Source organism: Marmota monax, unplaced genomic scaffold (genome assembly GCF_021218885.2).
Source record: "Marmota monax isolate L192 unplaced genomic scaffold, Marmota_monax_Labrador192_F-V1.1 WCK01_AAM20220418_F8-fsc00022, whole genome shotgun sequence".
Lineage (NCBI taxonomy): Eukaryota > Metazoa > Chordata > Mammalia > Rodentia > Sciuridae > Marmota > Marmota monax.
In genome coordinates this window covers 14,853,041-14,877,239 of record NW_026695215.1, presented here as the reverse complement: position 1 = coordinate 14,877,239, position 24,199 = coordinate 14,853,041, and the positions used below count along the sequence as shown (strand labels likewise).

At 43.9% G+C, this 24,199-nt stretch overlaps 1 protein-coding gene across 1 annotated transcript in view; it reads left to right on the top strand.

The window, feature by feature from the left end:
* Window positions 1-18,894, top strand: part of Zbtb38 (zinc finger and BTB domain containing 38) — a 74,477-nt gene extending 55,583 nt beyond the window's left edge. Inside the window, exon 6 of the mRNA XM_046431811.2 lies at window positions 11,505-18,894. Within this exon, the coding sequence (XP_046287767.1) occupies window positions 11,505-15,089 (3,585 nt within the window). The 3' untranslated portion in view covers window positions 15,090-18,894. The remainder of the gene's footprint in view (window positions 1-11,504) is intronic.
* Window positions 18,895-24,199: the final 5,305 nt, after the last annotated feature.

Below are 24,199 nucleotides of genomic sequence, written 5' to 3'. Positions count from 1 at the left end.
CTTACTGGTCAGGAGAGCCTCCTCCCCAGGTGCTCCTCCAGCGCTTCACACCCAGTGCTCTCAAGCTGCACCCTGACTGGCTGGTCCCCAGCACAAGCCTCATAATCCTGAGCCTGTACCGTGGCCCTAAATGAGAGGGTGGATCTACATACTGGCCATGGTAGGGGGTACCACACCACTCACCTTCCTGGTGTGTTCCCTTCAGACCAGCCAACCTGGCTGTATGGATGTTTTCTGAGTTATGGGACAGATGCCGTGACCGTCTGTATGCCAGGCAGTACCTGGAGGACACCTGCTGCATGGCTGTTGTGTATCTGGCCAGCCATGAAGGATTCCAGGCGCAAAGTGCAGCATCCAGCAGGGTTCAGATTGTCCTGGGAACTGCCGCTGGGATCAGGGGCTGCCTGCCTTAACTCTGCATCTCAGCTTCCCTTCTCGGGGTCCTCTCTGGCACATTCTTCAGTATCTTTCAGTGATTCAGCATGTGACTCAGGCTGGCTGTCCCTGAGGACCTACCTCTTCAGTACCAGCATACGTCTATTCCTGCTTCAGGCTTCCTCAGGAGCAATCCTGCATAATAAGCCTGCAGTTTGGACTCTATGCGGGCCTTTTTGTTCTGCCCGCTCTGCCTCGGTCCCTGCTGTGTGTGCAGGTGCACTTGAGGCTGCAGAGTGCAATCCTGGTCCACCAGCAGGAATTCCATGCCCTGCTGGGAGCCAGTCACCTCTTTGGGCTCAGTTTCTACATCTGTACTCCAGACACATTAATACCATCAGCTTCCATATATTGAGCATTGAATCTGTTAATTGATTTAATTCCTCAGTATATAGTGATATTTCCATTTTGCATGTGGGTATAGGGTTCTGAGCCATGACCTGTGAGATGTAGCTGTGAGCAGTGAACAGGATAAATAAGGTCCTGTCCCCTCTGGAACTTACTTTCTGGCAGGCAGAGTGGACAGGAAACAAGCAGACAGATACAGTAGTCTCCCTTTATCCAAAGTTTCACTGTCCACCCCTCTCAGTGACCCGAGGTCAGCTGTAGTCTGAAAATAATACACAGAAAATTTCAGAAATAGTTCCTAAGTTTTAAATGACTTTTATATTATGGTTTATTATTTAATTATTATTATTATTCATCTCTGACTATTCCTAATTGGTAAATTCAATTTTATCATAGGAAATTTTATCTTGGAAAAAACACAAGGATTTGGTTCTATCCTTGGCTTCAGGCATCCACCGAGGGTTGGGGAGCATTTCTCCTTTAGAGAAGTGGGGATTGTGGTAACTGCAATTTGAGGTAAGCAATAGGAAGGAAATAAACATGATGACTGGAGGGCAGGTAAAGGAGGGAGCAGGTAGCAGGAATGGTTGTCCCCAAGTGACATTGGAGCATGCGTGCAGTATCATAGGGAGCCAGCCATGGCAGTACTGGAACCAGTGTGTTTCAGAGGCCCCAGGCCCAGAAGGGACTCTCGGCAGGTGCAGTAGGCAAAGTGGGCACAAAGAGTAGGTTGGAAAGGAACAAATGAATCTGAAGATGGTGAGGGGACCTGTGGTTGGCAAAGGGCCTTAGGCCACGGTGGAGTCTGGATTTTATCTAAGGCTCGGGGAAGGACACCAAGGACACCTGAAGGGCTTTCAGCAGCACCTGAGTGGATCTCATTTGTCAGAATTACCCTGCATACTGCTTAGAGGTGGGACTACATGAGCAGTTCCCTCCCAGCCCCCTGTTGGGCAGGATACAGGTGAAGCTCAAGCTACTTGCAGCTGATACTCATCAAACTACTGCTGTGCGCCAGGCACTGCACTCGGTGCCTTTTGTGTACATTACCCCATTCACTCTTTTCTCTCCAGTTTCTGGCTCATCCAGGAAGAACCCATGTGAAGTGTGATGCACTTCTTGCAGGAGTCCACAGAATCCAGTGCGCAGGGCCTTGGATGGGGTTGGGGGCAGTGGGGAGGTGGATTTAGATTGTTTAACACTGCAGTGACAACTGGTGCACTGTCCATTTGAGAGGAACCTGTCCTTATTATTCTTGTTCAGAAGCCAGAATGCACAAAGGCTTCCTCCGCCCTTCCCGGGGGATAGCAGTCAACTGGGGAAAGTAGGGTTAACTCAGCCAGCCCTTGAGGTTCCCAAGAAAATGATATTTGGTCTCTGAAACCAATCTGTTAATGATAAGTTGTTCCTACAGTGAGAAGTTTCCAGGGACAGGAATCCTGTCCTCAGTCCCCAAGATGTCCCAGTGAAAACTGCCTCCTACATTCGGAACTCCTGTTGGTGGAATTTGGTTGAACCAAGGACACAGCACACGAGGTCTTCAGAGACAGGTTCTCCAAGCCTGTTTGCCAGGTTTTTTGAGAAAGCAGGTGTCCAGACAAGCTTGATCATGAGATGAACCCAAGGTCCTCAGGCTACCCTTAAACGCTGCTGTGTTTCAAAATGAAAAAAAATGTAATAAGAAGAAACCAAGGACCTTCTCCCCCTTACATCTTTCCAAATAAGTTACCTAAAATATTTAAGTGGCCCGTTGCATCATTCATGAGTTTCACCATACCCATTCTCACAGCCTGTGTGCACGCAAGCACAAGCCTGGAGACCAAGTGTTTACCTTTTCCAGGTAATGGGTAAAGTTGACCCAGCCAGCTCTTTCTCTGTGGCACGCTCTGCAGCCTTCTGATGTCGCCCTTTAGAGCCACCCAAGTTTCAGTTAAAAAAAAAAAAAAAAAAACCCACACACCTCCCCTGGCACGCCATGCCTTCTTGAATCTGACAGCTTACGTGCATTAAACCCTGATACATGCTATTCTGTGCCCTTTCAGGCCCCATTTAGAAGACAAAAGCAAGAGGATTTTCCTTTTCCTAGACGCAGCTCAACTCTATAAAGGGCTTCTGTTTTGTAATCTGTTTTTGAGATCTGATGCATGTGTTTCTAACACCCTGTCACGTGAGTTCTGACGTAGGCACCCAACATGACCGTGAGCAAATGTACTGCAGAAATGCGTGTGGGACGCTGCAGCTGGCTCCCCGAAGCAAAATGTCCTCTGTGAGAAAACTCCCCGCAGGACTAGCAGACCCATGCAGTAGAGTCCACTGCGACACAGGGCCCACTCTGGCCCCATATGGACTGTGAGTTTGACTTTTGCAGGACTGCAGGTCAGTATCCTAATACAGCGCGTTCTTTTTTTAGTTAGGGTTTATTTCTAAGTTTCTTTTTATAGAGGACGGCTCACAGTAGAGAGAGGAGGAAGTTGTTCTGTTGATTCCGTTTTATTATTTATCTTAGGAATTGAGCAGCCAGGGGACTGGCGAGAGGGCTCTTGGCCTTGTCCTCTGATCAGAAGATTTAGAAAAAAATGGGGTTCAGTCTAGCCCTGGAGAGGAGCCAAGTGTAAGTGACTTCCAGTTCTCACAAGGGAAGTACACTGGAAAGTTACTTCACTCTCCTCTCTGTTGTGTCTTAATGATATGCTAATAAAGATATGCTGATTTTTATTAATAAGCCTTTAAAGGGCTACGTAATAGGTATGTAAAGTTTATGTGGTAACTATCATTTTAATTTTTTTTTTACTTCCATATAGTTTAGTAAAATTGCCTGAACTAATTGGAAAGAAGGTTTAATTATGCTGGAAGTACTGGGAAGTAGCTGGTCAGATCATTGCCAAGAACTGCTTCCTTTGTTTTCAAATTCAGCCTCAGAATGAGTGAACCAAGGCCTAAAAGCAGCATTCTGGACACAGCAGCGGGGCTGATTTGAGTAGAGGAGTGGATAGACTCATTTGGGTAAACAAGCACTATGAACAAGCTTGTTCTTGAGACTTGGAGGGCAAGGACGCAAGCCATGACAGATTGTGCCAACAGAATCATGGGCAGCCACCCTGCAGATCAAAGAACAATCTTCACCTCAGTATAGTATGGACAGGCCCGTGGTCACTGGCTTTGAATTTGGCCATGCTCAAATTCAAGAGCTAGTTAGTAATCACCTTAACTTGGCAAAGCAATGACAGGTACAGAGTGTGTGTTTGTGTGTACAGTGGGTGGGTGTGTCTGTGTTTCCCCTGTCCCTTGGTCTCCCCATCTGTCTCCTGGGAATTTCTGCTTTGTGTTTTACTGTACTTTCATTCACTTTCTCTTTAGTCTTTTTAGGCTTATAGACAACTTATTGAGCAAAATAATTCGCTGGAGGCAGAAACTATATAAAAATTATCGTAAACATTTTCTTACTGGCTAGCACAGCAGTTCTCAAATTAATTGGTCCCAAGGCCCCCTTATAGAAACCATTGATGACCCAAAGAGCATTTGTTCATCTACTTTTTATCTATCAGTGTTTATCGTATTCAGAATTTTAAATGAAAGTAAAAAAACTTAACTAGTGAAGAATGACAACGGTAAAACAAATTGCAAGATAAAATAACATTTTATTAAAATGACTATCCTCTAAGATGAAAAAAAAATAGTGAAAAGAATGGTATTACTTTAAATTTTTATAAATATATTTAAATTTGGCTTAATAGAAAGACAGCTGGGTTCTTATGTGCTCCTACACTCAGTTGCAAATTCAGCATGTCAGTTAGTTGAAGTACGTAAAAAAAATTCAGCCTCATTCCAGTAGGCATTTGGAAAAGGAGGAGTTTTTAAATAGGCTCTTCTCTGAGTTGTAGATACTTTTTGATACTACACCAAAACTTGACAAGTGGTTGTTTCTTAAGTAAGTTGCAACATGGAATCTGAAACCATACCAATGAACTTTTAATGTTCTGTTACATTTAAATCTACTAGTTTCTTTGCATGGTTTAGCCTAGGCATGATTTTTTTTTTTTTTTTTGGTTGCAATATGCATTGGTCATTGGAAAATATTGGTTGACTGAGTTAGGCAGATTTGATCTTTCAACTTTATCACACAGTAACCAAAATTCACATTTGTTAACATTACCCTCTGCCTCATCAAAAAAGTCACTTGTGTTGGAAAGTATTGCTTGTGGTGGATAACGGTGTTTCCAAATTTTAAATTTTCCCTTTAAAACCAAATCTTCTTACTGGTGACAAAATAACTGTATCCTTGAGGTGACAAGTGGTCTTAGTCCATTTAAGAAAATGTTTGAGCAAATTCATGTCTCAATTAACATAGTTTTTCTATCAGTCCTTCTTTCAAGTAGAGTTGGTGTTCCATGAAAACAATTAGCTAATTCAGCTCACAATTCAAAGAACCCCCAATTCGCCGGATGCAGAGCCATGGTGGTGTTTCAATGTGTGCGAGAAGTGTTTCACATGCCCCTCCCACTTTACCTCCCTGAATATTAAAATGCATAGATCAAGACTTAGTAAAGTGAATAATTTTTACTCTTTCAATTGGGTGTGACTGACATGATACCTGCCAAGTTGCCAGGGTTTTACCCGTCATTGCTCTCATACATCCCTGCACACCTCAACATCCTTTTTATTAAAGGCAAATAATATCTTAGTATCATGTGAAAATAGTTTTGATCTCACAAACGCAGGGAAGGGTCTTGGGAGAGAGGTCCATGAAACCCTGTAAGAACTGTCAGATTAGAAGAATGCTAGGGAGAAAAAAAGCTCAACAAGAATTTTTATTTTCCTAGTCATTTCTCTGTGTCTGTAGTAGAATCTGGGTTCATTTAGGTCTGATTTTTAAGGCTGTAAATCAGGGCGTGCTGTAAGCACATTATGTAATTTAAGCCACTTGCTGTCCTGGGTCTGAGAAGCCAGCTCCTCTTCACTATCAGTGTCACCAAGGATGTACCATGCCTGTAGGTGGAGAGAGGACAAAGAGGTAAGACTGTCCCTGCATTCAAGGAGCTCATAGGGAAAGATACATGTGAACAAATGAATGCTACCACGTGCTGGGATGATCGTGTGGACCAAGAAGTATAAATGCCCCAGGAGGAAGGCTGTCCTGATGAGCTGTCAGCTGGAGGACATCTCAGGATTGCCAAGCAGGGGTACTCGGGATCAAGAGAGAAGGATACTGTCAAGAGGAGAGGCGGTTTTTCTCTGGAAGCTTGATCCAGATGGAATGTAGAGGTCTTCTGAAGTCCTGAGAGAAGGAGCCCAGGATGAAAAGAATGTGTACCAGGTGCTGTGCCTCACGGGCTCCCGTTGGGGAACAGGGAGGCCAGGCTGGAGCAGGGGCTGCTCCCTGCCTTCGCGCACATCTGTACTGTTTGGATGTCTCACCATGAACAGAGATTTATATTCTTTTTTTATTTAGCGCAGGAGATTCTAAAAAACAGATGGGGCACAGTCATTTTAATCATCAAAAGTATGTGACAGTGCCCGTGCTTGCATTGCATGTGTGGGTATTTTTCATTAAGGCAGGAGTATGCAGGAGACGGCAGCAGGAGATTCCAAACGTGCTGATTCACTGGAATTTCCCATGGCGTTTTTGTGAAATATAATTATAAAGGATGCTTATCGTGTGTTTCTAAAATTCTTTAAAGCACTTTATATGCTTACAAGGTATATTTTATGTTAATACACACAGACATACATCAAATTTTTTTATATTATTTTTTAGTTGTAGTTGGACACAATACCTTTATTCCATTCATATATATATATATATTTATGTGGTGCTGAGGATCGAACCCAGGGCCCCGTGCATGCTAGGCGAGCACTCTACCGCTGAGCCATAATCCCAGCCCCATATATCAAATTTTTATATTAAAATATATATATATATATATATTACAATACAGAATGACCATTCATTCTGACTTCCTGGGATACTGTCCCAATGTTTACCTATTTTCCTGGCATTCATTGTATCTTTTTTCCCAAGTTTCCTGTTTTGGGTGTTGAATTATGTGTTCCCCCTATTTATATGTCAGTGTTTATTATAAAATATATTTGAGTGTGGCATATGTTCATATATATTTATAAATTCAACATGCATTATACATACATTTGGCTAAATACATATGTATGTGTGTATTTTTAAAGTATATTTTAAAAGCTGTTCTGGCTAAAGTAACTAACTCAGGATGATAGTGACATAAGGCAGATGACCATGTTATCTAACTATAAATCAGTAGTTTTTTTATAACGGCTCACCCAAATTTTTTTTATCTAGGACATTTTTTGTTAGCCTTTCTCATGCATATCTATTCCATTTCAGTAATAGCCTTAATAATAGTGAATTAGGGTCTGGGATTGTGGCTCAGCGGTAGAGTGCTTGCCTAGCACAGGTGGGACCCGGGTTCGATCCTCAGCCCCACATAAAAATAAAGGCATTGTGTTGTGTCCCTCTGCACCTAAAAAATAAATATTAAAAAAAGAATAGTGAATTAAGTATACAGAACTTGCCTTGTAGTAAAAATTAAAGTAAGCTACATGGAAATTACTTTTTTAAACTTCTTTTTAAAAAATATTTATTTATTTATGTATCTTTTTAGTTTTAGGTGGATACATTAGTTTGTTTTTATGTGGTGCTCATGGATCGAACCCAGTGCCTCATGCATGCTAGGCGAGCACTCTACCACTGAGCCACCACTCCAGCCCCTGGAAATTACTTTTAATCTTGCTGGACATGGTGGCACACGCTTGTAATCCCAGCAGTTCAGAAGGCTGAGACATGAAGATTGTAAGTTCAAAGTCAGCCTCAGCAACTTAGTTGAGACTCTGTCTCAAAATAAAAACATAAAAAGGGCTAGGGATGTGGCTCAGTGGTTAAGCACCCCTGGGTTCAATCCCTGGTACCAAAAATATGTATATGTATATAGTCCTTTTCTGAAATCTGTCCTGGGCTTTCCCCAGGCTCCTAAGGCTTCTGTTTTGAGTTACTCTGTGTGAAGAAATACAGTGGAGCAGGTTGCTTTAACTTAAGTGCTAGTTCCGGTGAAAGTGACCGTGGTCCTTCCCCAGGAGCTCCATTTGGGTATAACCCTGAGGTACCTCTGCCGAGACCTGCGGGTCCAGTGTTATTTTACTTCCTGTTCTTATCAGTCGTGCAAACTGAACCTGCTGAAGAGGCCAGGCTGGCTGTGTTCCCTAGAGATGCCACTTGCGATAAGCGCTCTGGCAGGTGGTGTGTGCATAGGGGCACAGCTTCTGGGCGCCAGTCTGTGCCATGCAGGCAACAACCCCAGTATCACCCATCTTGCTGTTTTTCAAGAAGGGACATTTTAGTTTTTATGTCAGACCTTAGAGATTTCAACATTCCTTAGCTAAATTTTTCAAAAACTTGGGAGGCTGGGGATGAGGCTCGGTGGTAGAGCACTTGTCCAGCATGTGCAATACCCTGGGTTCAATCCCTAGTGTGGGGGTGTGGAGGGGACAAAAAAACAGAAAACATGGGGGTAAAACAGAACCTTTGGAGAGCAGATTTGCCCACTGCTTGCACCCGCTGGCCCACAGACTTCAAACTCATTTCTTCATTCTACTTGGGATGCACAGAATATGGCTTTCAGCTACAGCGCCTTCTGAGATCACCTAGTGAGCTGGACAGCTGTGCACTGATGGCATTTGTGACAAAATTTGGTGGTTTAGGCAGAGTGGAGGAGTTAGAGCTTTAAACTGCATCCTCAGCAAGTTAGGCTGCCTTTCCAACTTGCATTTGCAGATTTGGGCTCTTTGTTTTAAGCTGTTAGATGGGCTTCTAGGTTGTACACTTGTTGATGGCATGAAATTCTGACTCTTTTCTTTTCTCCCTTTGTCCTTATCTACATACTTATGAGGATCCTGCAGAGGTTGATGTGCCTCTCTGCCTGCCTGCCTCACACCCCTTCCCCAGCCAGGCTCCTCTGAAGGCCCATAACTTTCTCCCTGCCCGCCGGATCCTGCATTCCCTGGGTATCTTTGTTTTGCAGTGTTTCATGGACACATCTTATTTCCCTTGCTACCTCACAAGCCCTTGAGGGCAGAGTTTTTGTTTTTCTTATGGCTCTGGGTTTTAGTATCAGCTCTTAGGCCTGATTCTGGATGGTTGATTCATTACCACGGAGAAGGTGAGAAGGAGGCTCTTCATGTTCACCCTATCTATACCTTTTCAGTTTGGGATCACGTGAATGTGTTACTCACAAAATAAAGTCATAAAATTATATATGGATTCCAGGATCTCTTCCCACCTGTGCTAGTATCTCTGCAGGGAGAGATGGGCCCTAATCTGTAAATTTGCATTGTGTTAAAGCAGCCAGGTGATTTCGATTACATAGCCGGGTTTGGGAACCACTGTCTAAGAGCATGTGGTAGGAATTCAGAATTCAGTGAGCATTTTTTCAAGGAGGAATGCCTTCTACTTAGCAGTTGTTCAGCAAATATTTTTTGAAAGAATTAAGGTAAATTTTGAGTTTAGATACTACCATCGCCTCCTCCAACCACTTTCTCAGCAGAGCCATCTCCTGTTGCCCAGGCTCTTCCTGCGACTGGGGAGGAGGGACCACTAGGACGGACCACCCCCAGGTTGCCTCCCTCTGAGCCTTAGAGCATGCTACAGCCAGTCTGATTTTTTTCCTTTTTTTTTTTTTTTTAATTCAAATTGATTATGATTTTCAATGGTTTCCTACAACCTGCAGTGTAGACTTTATTGTAGGGGTCCTCTGGAGTCCTTTAGGATCTGGTCTGGTCCGACTCTCCCTTTCCTAGCCTGCCTCAGTCAATAGGCGCCGTGTACCTGGCTGCTGCAGACACAGGATGGGCAGCCCGCACCCTTCCTGCCACCACCCAGGCCATGCTCACTCCCTGAGTGCAGTCAACCCTTGTATCGCTTTTTTTTTTGGGGGGGGGGGTTGTTTTTTTCCACAGAGTTCCTTCTGCTCAGAACATCCTTCCCACACCCTTGTTTGTTTACTCATTGAAGCCAGCAATCCAAGGTCCCATAAATAAGTTGTCACTTGGCCTTTTTTTTTTTTTTTTTTTTTGTACTAGGGATTGAACCCAGGGTCACTTAACCAGTGAGCTATATCCCCAGCCCTCCTTAATTTTATTTACTTATTTTTAAAATTTTGAGACAGGGTCTTGCTCAGTGGCTGAGGTTCTGCATAAGTCTCCTGAGTCACTGGGGTTATTTTATATTTACCACCTGTTAAGGCCTACCGTCATGGTTCCCAGTTATTAATTGACAGTTCTCTTTCAGCCCATCTCTGAGCTCCTTGAGAACAGACATTTGCTTCTTTCCTCTCCATCGCTCCAGTCTCCAAGCACCACGTGACTATGTTCAGTGTTAACATGTTTGTTGGATAAAATTGATGTAAAAATGAAAGTTGTTTTTTTTCTTTTGCATGTGTCAAGAAGGCGAATCAAGGCTCTACTTCTTTTTTTTTTTTTTAGTTGTAGTTGGACACAATACCTTTATTTATTTACTTACTTATATGTGGTGCTGAGTATTGAACCAGTGCCTTGGATGTGTTAGGCAAACACTCTACCTCTGAGCTACAACCCCAGCCCCCAACTTTCCTTATAAGGAGACCAGACACACCTGTGTACACGTGTGCGCACTCAGAGTGAGGTAGGGTGGGGATGGGTCTTGTTATTCTTTCTTTCTTTTCTTTTTTGTGTGTATGTGTGGTGCTGGGGATTGAACCTATGGCCTTGTGCATATGAGGCAAGCACTCTGCCAATGGAGCTATAGCCGCAGCCCCTTGTTGTTCTTTATATAGATCCTACACTGTGAGCCTGAGATGGCCAGAGCCTACTAAGTGACATTACAGTGAGGGATGACCGAAGTGGCAGGGTTCACATTTACCCAAGAAACACACAGTACACAGTGACCTGAGATCCAAATGAAAGAAATACCCTATGTGTGGTACTTTGTTCTAGTACCTTTCATTTAAAAAACGTGCTAACAACAACTCAGTATTTTCACTATCCAATGTTAGATCATCTCTGCAATTAAAAATAAAACAAAAGCCTCTGTCAGTGGGACACAGTGACCAGCCACCCCTCCACAGAGTCCTGTCAGAGCCACATGTTAGAACTGCTCCTTCATTTCTTGCTGGTTCTCTGGGCAGACAGCACCCTCACATACAGATAGGGACCACTTGCTTAGGGAAAATTCTTTTTATATTGTAATTTTCCTGCTTCACAATTTATGAATGGATCAGATCATCAGGATTGCCTTTGGGAACAAATGGGAGGCTTGTGGCAGGAACGGGACATTGCCCAGCTCGAGGGGGTCAGTGCAACATGCTAGAGTGGTTATGAGACCCTTGGCATTTGGAAAAACAAACACTATCCTCTCCCCCCACCACCACAAATTTGGACACGTATACACAGTTACAGCTTGGGAGGGGGAAGGGGAAACAGAGCATTCTGGGAGGATTTCCAACCACGATAACTATTAGCAATGGTATGAGAACAGGCTGGAGCGAGAGAAAGATTTAGCTCTAATATTGACTCCAAGTCTTGATTTCAATTCAAAATGAGAATTTTTTTTTAAAAAATGAATTTTCATACTAAAAAAAAATTTTTTTCTCAGAAGTTGTGAAGCATCTAGAAATAAGCCACTCGTGGAAGGGGCTCTGACCATTTTTCTCCTCTTGTTTCAGATGACAGTCATGTCCCTTTCCAGGGACTTCAAGGATGACTTTCACAGTGACACAGTGCTCTCCATCTTAAATGAGCAGCGCATCCGGGGCATTTTATGTGATGTCACCATCATTGTGGAAGATACCAAGTTCAAAGCCCACAGCAATGTCCTGGCCGCTTCGAGCCTTTATTTCAAAAACATCTTTTGGAGCCACACAATCTGTATTTCCAGCCACGTCCTGGAGCTGGATGATCTCAAAGCTGAAGTGTTCACAGAAATACTTAATTATATCTACAGCTCCACAGTTGTTGTCAAGAGACAGGAAACGGTCACCGATCTTGCAGCTGCCGGGAAAAAGCTGGGGATATCGTTCCTGGAAGATCTCACCGACCGCAACTTCTCAAATTCCCCAGGTCCTTATGTGTTCTGTATTACTGAAAAGGGAGTGGTCAAAGAAGAAAAAAATGAGAAAAGGCACGAAGAACCAGCCATCACCAACGGGCCCAGGATCACCAATGCATTTTCCATCATCGAGACAGAAAACAGCAATAACATGTTTTCTCCTCTGGACTTGAGGGCCAGTTTCAAAAAAGTCTCTGACTCCATGAGAACAGCCAGCCTTGGCCTGGAGAGGACCGATGTCTGCCAGGAGGCCGAGCCGGTGCGCACGCTGGCCGAACACTCGTACGCCGTCTCCTCCATCACTGAGGCCTACCGAAGCCAGCCTGCGCGGGAGCCCGAGAGCAGCTCACCTGCCAAGGCAGGTAAAGACAATTGTGAGGCTCCTGCCGCAAAACCGAAAACATGCCGAAAGCCAAAGACGTTCTCCATACCCCAGGATTCTGATTCAACCACAGAGAATATACCACCTCCTCCAGTGACCACCCCGGAGGTTCATCAGGAACGAAGTCCCCAGCCAGCTGCCGTTCTCCCCCATTCCAAATCTCCCAGCAAGGAGGGTGACATCCATTTTTCCAAGGAAGATGAAAATCAGTCTTCTGATGTTCCTGGGCCACCAGCAGCAGAGGTCCCCCCGCTCGTTTACAACTGTAGCTGTTGTTCCAAATCCTTTGACAGCAGTGCTCTGCTCAGCGCCCACATGCAGCTGCACAAGCCAACCCAGGAGCCTTTGGTATGCAAGTATTGCAACAAACAGTTCACCACCCTGAACCGACTGGATCGGCATGAACAGATCTGTATGAGGTCAAGCCACGTGCCCATCCCTGGAGAAAACCAACGCTTTTTAGAAAACTATCCCACCATCGGACAGAACGGAGGTTCCTTCACAGGTCCAGAACCGTTACTCTCTGAAAATAGGGTTGGTGAATTTTCCAGTCCTGGAAGTACCTTGCCAGACACGGACCACATGGTTAAATTTGTTAACGGGCAAATGCTCTACAGTTGCGTTGTGTGTAAACGTAGTTATGTGACTTTATCCAGCCTCCGAAGACACGCAAATGTCCACTCATGGAGAAGAACATACCCTTGCCATTACTGCAACAAAGTGTTTGCGTTGGCTGAGTACAGGACAAGGCACGAAATTTGGCACACAGGCGAAAGGCGGTATCAGTGCATTTTCTGTCTTGAAACTTTTATGACTTACTATATCCTAAAAAACCACCAGAAGTCTTTCCATGCTATAGATCACAGACTTTCCATCAGCAAAAAAACAGCCAATGGAGGCTTGAAGCCTACTGTCTATCCATATAAGCTTTATAGGCTCCTGCCTATGAAGTGCAAGAGAGCTCCTTACAAGAGCTACCGCAATTCTTCCTATGAAAATGCTCGAGAAAACAATCAATTGAATGAGTCTGCGCCTGGCACCTACATCGTTCAGAATCCACACAGCTCTGACCTACCTACGTTGAATTTCCAAGAGAATGCGAACGCCTTGACCAACAGTCCCGCGGTCCCTTTGGAAACGTCTGCGTGTAAGGACACACCCACTTCTGCCAATGCACAAAACGCAGAGGGCACCAAGTGGGGAGAGGAGACTTTGAAAATTGATCTTGACAACAACTTTTATTCAACTGAGGTGTCGGTTTCTTCCACTGAGAATGCCGTCAGTTCTGACCCCCAGGGAGGGGAAGCGCCTGTTTCGTCTCTGAACAATGGCAGTGAGAACTCAGCCTCTGTGATCAGCTACAGTGGCTCGGCACCCTCCGTCATCGTGCACAGTAGCCAGTTTTCATCAGTGATAATGCACAGCAATTCCATCGCTGCCACGGCCAGCAGCAACCAGAGAGTCCCCGGAGAGCCGGCTGTCAGTCAGCCCCTGAAAGATGACAGCAAGCCTGAGATAGATAAAATGGGCAGATCTGCAAGCAGACCCAAAAGCATTAAGGAGAAAAAGAAAGCTATTCCGCCTAACAGGGGAGAGGTACCAGAGGAACCCAAATATGCTGCTGACCCCGGAGGGTCGTTGAGCAAAACCACCAACATCGTTGAAGAAACCAGTAAAATTGAAACCTACATTGCAAAACCTGCTCTGCCTGGAACCTCCACAAATAGCAATGTTGCCCCCCTTTGCCAAATAACAGTGAAAATTGGGAACGAAGCCATTGTGAAAAGGCACATCCTAGGATCTAAATTATTTTACAAAAGAGGGAGAAGATCTAAGTATCAGATGCAGGAGGAGGCGTTGCCGCAGGAGAATGACCCAGAGACCCACAGAGACAGCCCACTGGGGCTTTGCCCATCCGAGTGCGTGGAGATGAATGAAGTGTTCGATGACGCCAGCGACCAGGACTCCACTGACAAGCCGTGGCGCCCTTACTACAACTATAAGCCCAAAAAGAAATCCAGACAGTTGAGAAAGATGAGGAAGGTCAACTGGAAGAAAGAACGTGGCAGCAGAAGCCCAAGCAGCCGGTGTAGGTTCCCAGCAGAACTGGACTGTGCCGTGGGGAAGTCACCTCCAGACAAGGCCTTTGAGGAAGAAGAAAACAAAGAGATGCCCAAGCTGCAGTGTGAACTCTGTGACGGAGACAAAGCCTCCGGGGCGGGAAGCAACGGAAGGCCCCACCGGCATCTCACTTCCAAGCCTTACGTCTGCGAGCTGTGTGCCAAGCAGTTCCAGAGCCCCTCCACGCTCAAGATGCACATGAGATGCCACACTGGGGAGAAGCCGTACCAGTGCAAGACCTGTGGACGGTGCTTTTCGGTGCAAGGGAACTTACAGAAACACGAACGCATCCACCTGGGGGTGAAGGAGTTCATCTGCCAGTATTGCAACAAGGCATTCACTCTGAACGAGACCCTCAAAATCCACGAGAGAATCCACACTGGGGAGAAGCGGTACCGCTGTCAGTTCTGCTTCCAGAGTTTTCTGTATCTCTCCACGAAAAGGAATCATGAGCAGAGGCATATCCGGGAGCATAATGGGAAAGGCTTTGCTTGCTTCCAGTGCCCCAAAATTTGCAAAACAGCTGCAGCTCTCGGGATGCACCAGAAGAAACACTTATTCAAAAACCCAAGTCAGCAGGAGAAAATGGGGGACGGGAGCCAGGAAAACTCAGACCCCTCGGAGAATCAACATCTCATGGATTCAGAAGATGGTGATCAAAAAGATAATGCACAGACCATTGTTGAAAATGTCCTTTGAGTGGCAATAGTTCGAAAAATCTTCGGAAAGATAAGTTGGTGGGGATTTTTTTTTTTTAAGTTTTTTGTTGTTTTTTTTTTGTTGTTGTTTTTAAGTTTAGAATTTTGTTTTTGTTCACATAATAGCAGTCATGAAGGAGTGAAATGTATTTAAAAAAAAAAAATCTCATTTGTGAAAACTCCAGAAAAAAGGATCCTAATATCTTTCTTCTATGAGTTTTAGCATTAACTTCATAAAGTGCACAAAAAATAAATAGCTGAATCCTCCAACATCCCAAGTATCTTGTGAAAGTTCATGAAGTTCTTAGCTGTGGTATTTCTACCAGTGAAAGAGGAGTTTAATTTTAGCCTAATTTAAAACTTAATAGTAAATGCTGATAAGAGCTGGCTGCTGAACTGTCTTTAATCACTGGAGAAAATAAGGGTCAGATATGAAGATGGCATCTTCAAAATATGTGAAATGGTAAATGAGCGATGACAGTATTTATTCCCATCTGGCTTCTACACTCTTAAAATGTGTTTAAATTAATGGGTACACAGGAAACACTTCACAATATAACTGAAAAATACGTGTGTCATGAGGAACCTAAAGTAGGACATTCATACAGTATCTAGAACGACTTCTGCAAATAAACCTTGTAAAATACACATATGAATCCCAAGAACTTTGAACTGTCCATATCCCCCGTAGAAAATTCTGACAAGCAATAGATCTGCCAATGATGGGGACTGGTGTACAAAGGAGTAGACTTGACTGAAGAGCATGCGTTTGCTTTTAGACGGAATGTTGTGCTGTTCCCTTGAATTATGGCTTAGCTGTTACTAGAACTAGTCTAATCAAGTCACAGAAAACATAGGTCATGCCTTATCTGTGGGGGAAAGCCTTCCCAGAATTTACCTGTGATTTTACCTGTGCCGTACCTTACTTTGCAATGGCCTCACCTCAGAGAATGAGAGAGGGTCACATTCTTCTGAAACTCTCTGCAGTCTTCCAGCCGTCTTAAGGCCACGGCCATGGATGTGGGGATCTGTTCCAGACAGACTTAAGGGTGCAAGGAAACCTGACATTTCCCATTCCACTAAAGGAGTGTCCAGGAGATGTAGCCAGGCATACACGTGCTGGTGAGAGTGACAGCGAATCCCTCTGATTACTAGCCTTCTTGGAGATCAATAAGCCCACACATCCATACTAGTATAAAATGGAAGGACAGCAGGACACCCCCAGGCCCATGAATGACTTGAGCAGGCAAGGGGAAAGGATAGGCTTCCTCACCTCAAACAGTAGTTTTGTTTTTGAGGGTTGGGGAGGTGGAGTATAGAGTTCTGCCCCTTAATTATATGACTCAGAAATCTATCCCCCAATTCAGAAGCTTTGTGTTCATTTCTGCAGACACCTAGGCCCCTTGCTAAAAGCCCACGTGATTCTTTAACGTTCTTTTACACTGACCTGTCCCATCAACATTGCCCTCAGAAATCCAGTTGCGCTACAAGATATTCTGTCATGTGGACTAGGTTTTGGAAAGCTGGGACTTAACGATTCTTATTTTCACAACTGCCAGAATAGAGGGAGAGAGAATACATTCCTACCCTTTGATCACCAGTGTGAGCAGAATCAGAATCGAGTTCAAAGGTGACCAGCAGCCATCCATGTTCATTGGATTGACAGATGGAAACCCAAGGTCATCCGAGGTTGGAAGGTTATCATCATGAAGAAGTCGCTCAGAGGACTCGGTTTTCTCTTGACAAGTGTGATGTGTCCATGAAGAAGACTTAGTATGGATTTGGGTGGGCGAGAAGACATTTCAACACCCAGAAAAGGACATGATTGAAGTTGACCTTTTTATACCGTAGTAGTTTGCTGTTAAGTAACCCCAATATTGTATCTGCATTTATCTTTTGTTCATCTACTTTCACTTACATGCAGTATTATATAATAGAGGAAAATGGGAAATTGCAAGCAAACTCAACTTTATTTTATATGTTGTATATATGTATACCTGCACCATCCGTTTGGGTTTTGTTAAGGAGATAGTCACAAAGGGCTTATGAAAATCACTTTCAGATTGATAATTAGAATACTGAAAAAGCAACCCTGTGATCCACTGATTTGTCTCTCATCTGAGTTAGGATTATGAGTCAATAAATTATGTATTTTAGTTATTTTGATTTAAAGCTATAAATATAAAATTATTACATGTAGTGAAGTCTCCCAACCCTCACATGTGGATATTTTTTAAGTGGACTCGTATGCTGATAATTCTAGACCAAAGTAAATATGGCAGAATATTTATACATGAAAAAATAATTTTGCAAATATTTTCTATAATTGTATTATTCGTTAAAAATGTTGATAGCTTGTGTTAGTTTCAGGGAGGGGTGTATATTTTGATAAAAAAAATACTTGACTTTGTAATTCTGTATATTCTATACAATTTATAGCAGAGCCGTTTTAAGACAACCTTGTCACCTTTTTTTTGTTAATTGTGAAAATTTTATTATGAGTGATGTTTAAGTATGCATCGAGTACATAAAGACCAACTAGAATTAAAGTTAAGTGTAAACAGTGAACATACTGTATGCTGTACAAGATATATTGTAATTTGCTGTTTTAGCATCTGTATTTTGGTTAGAAGATATTATTAAATGCAGGTGTTAAGGGTTGGAAAAGTCTAATTTTATTTTTAGAAATAATGAATATAAATTTGTTTTTGCTTGATTAAAATAGCTTATTCCTACATTAAGTCTCTTTTCAAATGTTTCAGTGTTAATCCTTTTGTGCAGCTGTTTCACCTGTGTGAATCACAGCTCTGTCTCACATATTGTTCTTTCAGTATATTTCTGTGGCCGAACTTGTTTATGCCTCTTGATGTCCCGATTTACATCCTTAGGAAACAAATGGATTATGACATTTAAAGGAAAAGCAGAATAAGAGACAGTGAGGTCTTCCGATAATGGAGGGTTTTGAATAGGCCTGATCTTGTAATGATGCCTCAGAGAGTGGAATGCTGTCTTGGAGGTCTTCTGCTCACCCGCAGGAGACAAATTACATTGATTGAGTGCCAGCTGCTTGGCATATGTCTTTACCTGGGCTCTTTCATGAACAACCCCGCCCTGAAGTAGTCCTCCTCCTCCTTCCTATAGTGATATTGAGAAGGTCCCACAGTCAGCCAGAGCGAGCCAGGACTCCAACTCGGGGTCTGCCTGTATTTGTTACCTCTCCACATCTTAGAGAAAAATGCTGAATGGAGAGTGACAAAGCAGTGCAGCCTTAGGGGTGGTTGTTGGCATGGCCTCTCTGCAGCAGGCTGAAGGAGGCAGCCATAAGCTCAGCATCACCTGATTCTCTATAGGGGTGTTACCTGGTTTTATAAAACCGGTTTTTAAGAGTTTTTACATTTTTTTAAGACTATGGAGTAAAATTATAATGCAATTATAAGCTAGCAATTTTTCACATGAAGAAAAAAACTTCCATTGTCACAGACCATGTTCTTGACCTTAGCTCATCATCTTGCAAATGCATACAATTAGTCACAAATGTATAATGGCCAGTGTCAGTGGCTCAGGCAGCACTATCCGTTACCAACACAGGGAAAATAATTCACATTTCTGGCTTACTGATGACTGGCCTAGCATCAATTTTGTATCTAAAGGGCAATTCAAACCAGACTCACCAAAACTTTGATAACTGTTGTCTACTAAAACTAACTTCATTATCTACTGAAATAACAGAATTAATATTGAAAGAACTTGTAACAGTTGAGAAAAGTACCAGAATTAAAAGCATAAAAATAAATCATGCAAGGCAATGCTGTTTGTACCTATTTTTTTAAAATTTATTTTTTAGTTGTACACAATACCTTTATTTTGTTTGTTTATGTGGTGGTGAGGATTGAACCCAGGGCCTCGCGCATGCTCAGTGAGCGCTCTACCGCTGAGCCACAACTCCAGCCCTGTACCTATTTTTTAATTAGTTCAGGTCTCTTCCTATTGCTGTCCTTTGCTGTCCCCTGATTGACTGATCCATCTCTGCTTCCTGTCCCCATGTTTCTCTGCAGAGGCAACAGTTCTTCTATTTCAACTTCATCCATATCTAAAAAGTCTTCACCGTTCCCCTCCTCAGATCTTGTCCATCTATTAATTGATCTTCCAGAGACAGACGCAACCCTTTTTAGTTTGCACCCTCTGACCCTGGTTCTTCAAACAAGATGGTCAGTCAGCAAATGTCTTGGTGTGCAATTTTTTAAAACTGTACACTCAAAATTTGGACAACAGATGGGAGGACTGATTATAACAGAAATATTGTCATATTTATTATCTCATCAGTGACACTTAAGACATTTATTTGTTTCAATGTTTTCCTGGGAAATCAAAATGACTTTTTTCTTTTTTTTTTTTTAATATTTATTTAGTTTTCGGCAGACACAACATCTTTGTTTGTATGTGGTGCTGAGGATCGAACCCGGGCCGCACGCATGCCAGGCTAGTGTGCTACCGTTTGAGCCACATCCCCAGCCCTGACTTTTTTCAATAAATATAAAATTTATGATTTCTGAGTAATTATAGAAGTAAATGTTTTCCTCCTGTTATAAGAAGCTTTTGTACACAAATTCTAACAATATAACAATGCTCATTTGTGTAGAATTTAGACCCATTTATTCAGAATGTTCTTAATTTTGAGTGTTGAGCATTTTATCGAGGCTGTGGCTACAGAGGTAGCCTGAGTGTTCAAGGAACTTAAGTCTAGTGAAGGATTGAGGAAGCAATAGATATTTATGAAGCCCTGAGCTAGAGAAGTGGGATTGAGTGGGACTTCACCAGAGGGGACAGGTCCAAGTTGGAGTGGTTAAAACAAAGGAGCCACGGTGGATTGTAGGCTATCCCAAAAGCCTTGGGGTTGGGTTGGGGACCTTGGAAAGGCAGGCAGAGGTCACATCATTGGAGCCTCACAGGTCACACAGGAGAGTTGCTGAGGCAGGCCTTGAACTTGCAACCCTCCCTGACTCAGCTTCCCGAGCTGCTGGCATTACAGGTGTGCGCCCTGCACTTGGCCAGAAGGAAGCATTTTAAACCTAACTATACGATAATCACACTTTAAAAATTAGTCATTCTTTGATATCAAATCCTATAAGTAAAAACTTACCGTTTTTGGAGGGTGTGTACGGGGGATTGAACTCGGTGGCACTCGGCCACTGAGACACATCCCCAGCCCTCTTTTGTATTTTATTTATAGAGACAGGGCCTCACTAAGTTGCTTAGCAACTCGTTTTTTTGCTGAGGTTGCCTTTGAACTTGCGATCCTTCTGTCTCAGCCTCCTGAGCCACTGGGATTATAGGTGTGTACCACCAAGCCTGGCAAAATTTCTCTTTTTTTTAATATTTATTTTTTAGTTTTAGGTGGACACAATAACTTTATTTTACATTTATGTGGTGCTGAGGATCTAACCCAATGCCTCATGCATGCTAGGTGAGCGCTGTACCACTGAGCCACAACCCCAGACCCTGGCAAAACTTCTTAATAACTTGAATTAGAATCCAACATAGGTCTCACACTGCAATTAGATGGCATGTCTCCCTTCTAATCTGTAGCTTCTCCTCTATGTCTATTTTTCTCCCTTTACAAATTAGTTTTAAAGAAATTAGGTTGTTCACAGTGTCTGTAGTAGCAAGTCAACTTTCTAGTTGTTATATTCTTCCACTAGGAAGCACAGAATATCTTGCTAAGACACTGAAGGGGTTTTGAAGATAGATTTGATGGGCTTCGCTGGTAACTTAGGTTCCAGGGAGTTAAAAAAAAAAATGAGAGGGGGAGGAATGAAGGATGACTCCAGGTTTGGGTGTGAGCAATAGGAAGGATAGACAGCAGACAAATAGACACATGGTGCTGAAGTTCAGAAGAGGAGGTTGACTTGAGATGTGGATTTGAAAGTTGTGTTTTATTCATTCAAAACATACTTTAATTAAGCACTGGGAATACAACAGGAGAGCAAAACAGATAGTCCCTAGAGCTTGTGACCTGGAGGAGAACACAGAAAGCTAAGTGATCATACTCACCACAGTGCTATGAAGAAGAGCCACTCGGTGCTAGGAAGACTTCTGATGGGGTATGACCTGGTCTGGAAGCTCAAGGAAAACCTTCCTCAAGGGACTTTTGAGCTGAGATCTGAAAGACGAATAAGAGTTGGAGAGGGACAGGGTTTGGTTTCTAGGTAGAGGGAATGGCATACACCAAGGTCTACCCTGGAGAGAACACAGGGCATCGGAGGCCAGTCAAGGCCAGAACACAAGAGACATGAGTTTAAGATCCAACTGGAGGGCAGGAGCCACAGCACACAGGGCCTTCCACGTCATGCTGAGGATCTGGACTGTCCGCTAACAGCAAGGGAGAGCCACGGAGGCTGGAGATGTAGCTCAGTGGTACAGCACTTGAACAGCATGCAGGCCTGGGTTCCTTTCCCAGCACAGAAAGGAAGGAAGGAAGGAGGGGAGGGAGGGAGGGAGGGAAGGAGGGAGGTGGGGGAAGGAAAAGGGCGAGGGAGGGAAGGAACTTCAAGCCATTAGAAAGCTGTCACAGTGGTCAGGGCTGGATAGGATAGTGGCTTGAATTATGTGGTGGTAGTAAAGATGGAGAGAAAAGAGAGGACTTGAGAGAGATGTAGGAGATTTAATCAGCAGGACTTGATGTTGGATTGGATGTGGGAAGTGAAGGCTAGGAAGGGATCAAGGGTCACATTTTGGTTTTAGAATTATTGAAACTATGGGAATGTGAGGCAGTCCCCATGCAGCTTATCTGAGGAAGAAGCCAGAATCCCAGATAATACCAATATGTGAAAGCCGAGTGACCCAGAAACCTATACATGAGAGTGAAGCCAGAGGAGGAGGAAGAAAGTTGGGGGAGCAGCAGCTAAGAAGCCAGAGGTGGAGATCCACTCAGAGTGACAAGTGCCTCAAGGGGAGATGAAGCCAGGTCAGGAAATCTGGAAAGTGCCCTTTGCACCCAGCAACTACAAGGCTGTTGGCAGTACTGTTCTGGTAAGTGTTTAACAACCAGCTCTTAGGTGAGAAGGGAAGCCCTGGTTTGTAGTATTGGCCAATTTCAACACTCAAAACACTGGATGGTTTTAAGGCACCTACATGATGGCACTGCACTTGGCGATGGGAAGAGGGGCCTCCAATTGGCTTATGAGAGCTGGTGCGAGCCTGCTCCAGTGACTCAGTGGTGATCTTGGCAAGGGTGCTCCAATATGGTGGTGCAGGAGGAAACAGATGGAGGAGTGAGGGTGGAGACAGCGAGTGAGAACTCCTGCTTCAAGAAGCTCAGCTACGAAGGGAGAAGAAATACAGAGAAAGGCACCTGTGAGTGGAACCTGTGGTCTAAGGAACACCAGGGATGGAGCAAAGGAGGAGGAGGAGGCAACGGAGTTGAGGACATTGAGAGATTGGTTGCAACAAGGACCGTGGAAGTTGGATTTAACTTTAAGAGGCACAGTTAGTTAGTTTGTTTTTGTTTCTTGTTTTTCTAGTACTGAGAATTGAACTCAGGGGCATTTAACCACTGAGCCACATCCCCAGCCCTTTTTTAATATTTTATTTTGAGACAGGGTCTCACTGAGTTGCTTAGGGCCTCACTAAGTTGCTAAGGCTGGCTTTGAACTCTCGATCCTCCTGCCTCAGCCTCTCAGGCTCTTGGGATTACAGATGTGCACCATCGCACCCAGCAGAAGCACAGATTAATGTCTAACAGAACAAAACATAAATGGAGGGGTCAGGATGAGGTGTCTCAGTAAGACTGAAGAGCTCCCCACGACTACTTTCCCAAGTGTCCTTCCTGTCCATCTGTCACAGTGGCAATGATTATTGTCTCTGTTTGGAAGCTGTGGACACTAAAGGAGTTAGGGGCTTGCCCAGGCTCATATAGCGGGACCAACTCTGAGCCTGTTGGTCTCCAGGACTCTATTTTCACTTTCATCAACTGATCTACGTTGACTAAGGTATCTTTTGGAAGACCCAGAACAGAGTGACCAAGACGGTTCTTTCCTCAGAATAAGTGTTTATTAGCTTGAGAGTCTAATGCCCTCGGAGCCCGAGGTCACTCATTTCTTCATTCGACATATTCTATATGGCAGTTGGCATTCGTTATAGTTTGGACCTGAAGTCCCCCAGCCAAACTCATGTGTCGAAAGCATGGTCCCCAATGCGGCAAGGTTCGGAGGTGGAGCTTTTAGGAAATGAGGGGCTGTAACCTCACCAGTGGATTAATCCATTTGGTAAGTTAATAATTTGAATGGACAATTGAGTAGTAACTGTAGGCAGGTGGGGCGTGGCTAGAGGAAGTAGGTCACTGAGCATAGCCTTGGAGACTGTCTGTCCCTGACCCTTTCCTGTCTTTTTCTTTCTCTGCTTGCCAGCTGCCACGAGTTGAGCAACTTTCTTCCACCACAGCCTTCTGCCATGATGTTTTCGCCCTGGCGCCTCTGACCATGACCTGAACCTCTAAAACTGTGATCCATGGTAAACCCTTCCTCGATGGGCTTGGTGGCTCACGCCTGGAATCCCAGCTATCAGGAGGCTGAGGAAGGAGCATTGTGAGTTTGAAGCCGATCTGAGCAATTTATCAAGACCTTGTCTCAAAATAAAATATATAAATAGCTGGGGGTGTAGCTCAGTGGTGAAGCAGCCCTGGGTTCAATCACCAGTGCTGCAAAATAAACCTTCCTCTTCTAAATGGTTCTTCTCAGGTTATTTTGGTGGCGGTGATGAAAATCTGACTAACTCAGCATTGCCAGGCACTATCCTCAGTATCTAGTGACTATGAACTCATTTAATCCCCACATCAAGCTTGTGAGGAAGGCTGTCTGTGTTTATTACAGGTGTATTTTGCGGTAAAGTGCCCTAAAACTTAGTGACTTAAAACACCCATGTATCACATGTATCACCCATCTCACATGGTTCTGTGGTTAGGCTAGGATCAGCCTCATGTGTAGTTCTAGTCACATGGTGGTAGGGCTGCAGTTGCCTAAAGGCTTGGCCAGGCTGGCATCAAAGAGGTCAGAGTTCATCCCAGATTCAAGGGAGTAGAGGGGTGGACTGTCCTTCTCAATGGAGGAGTGGCAG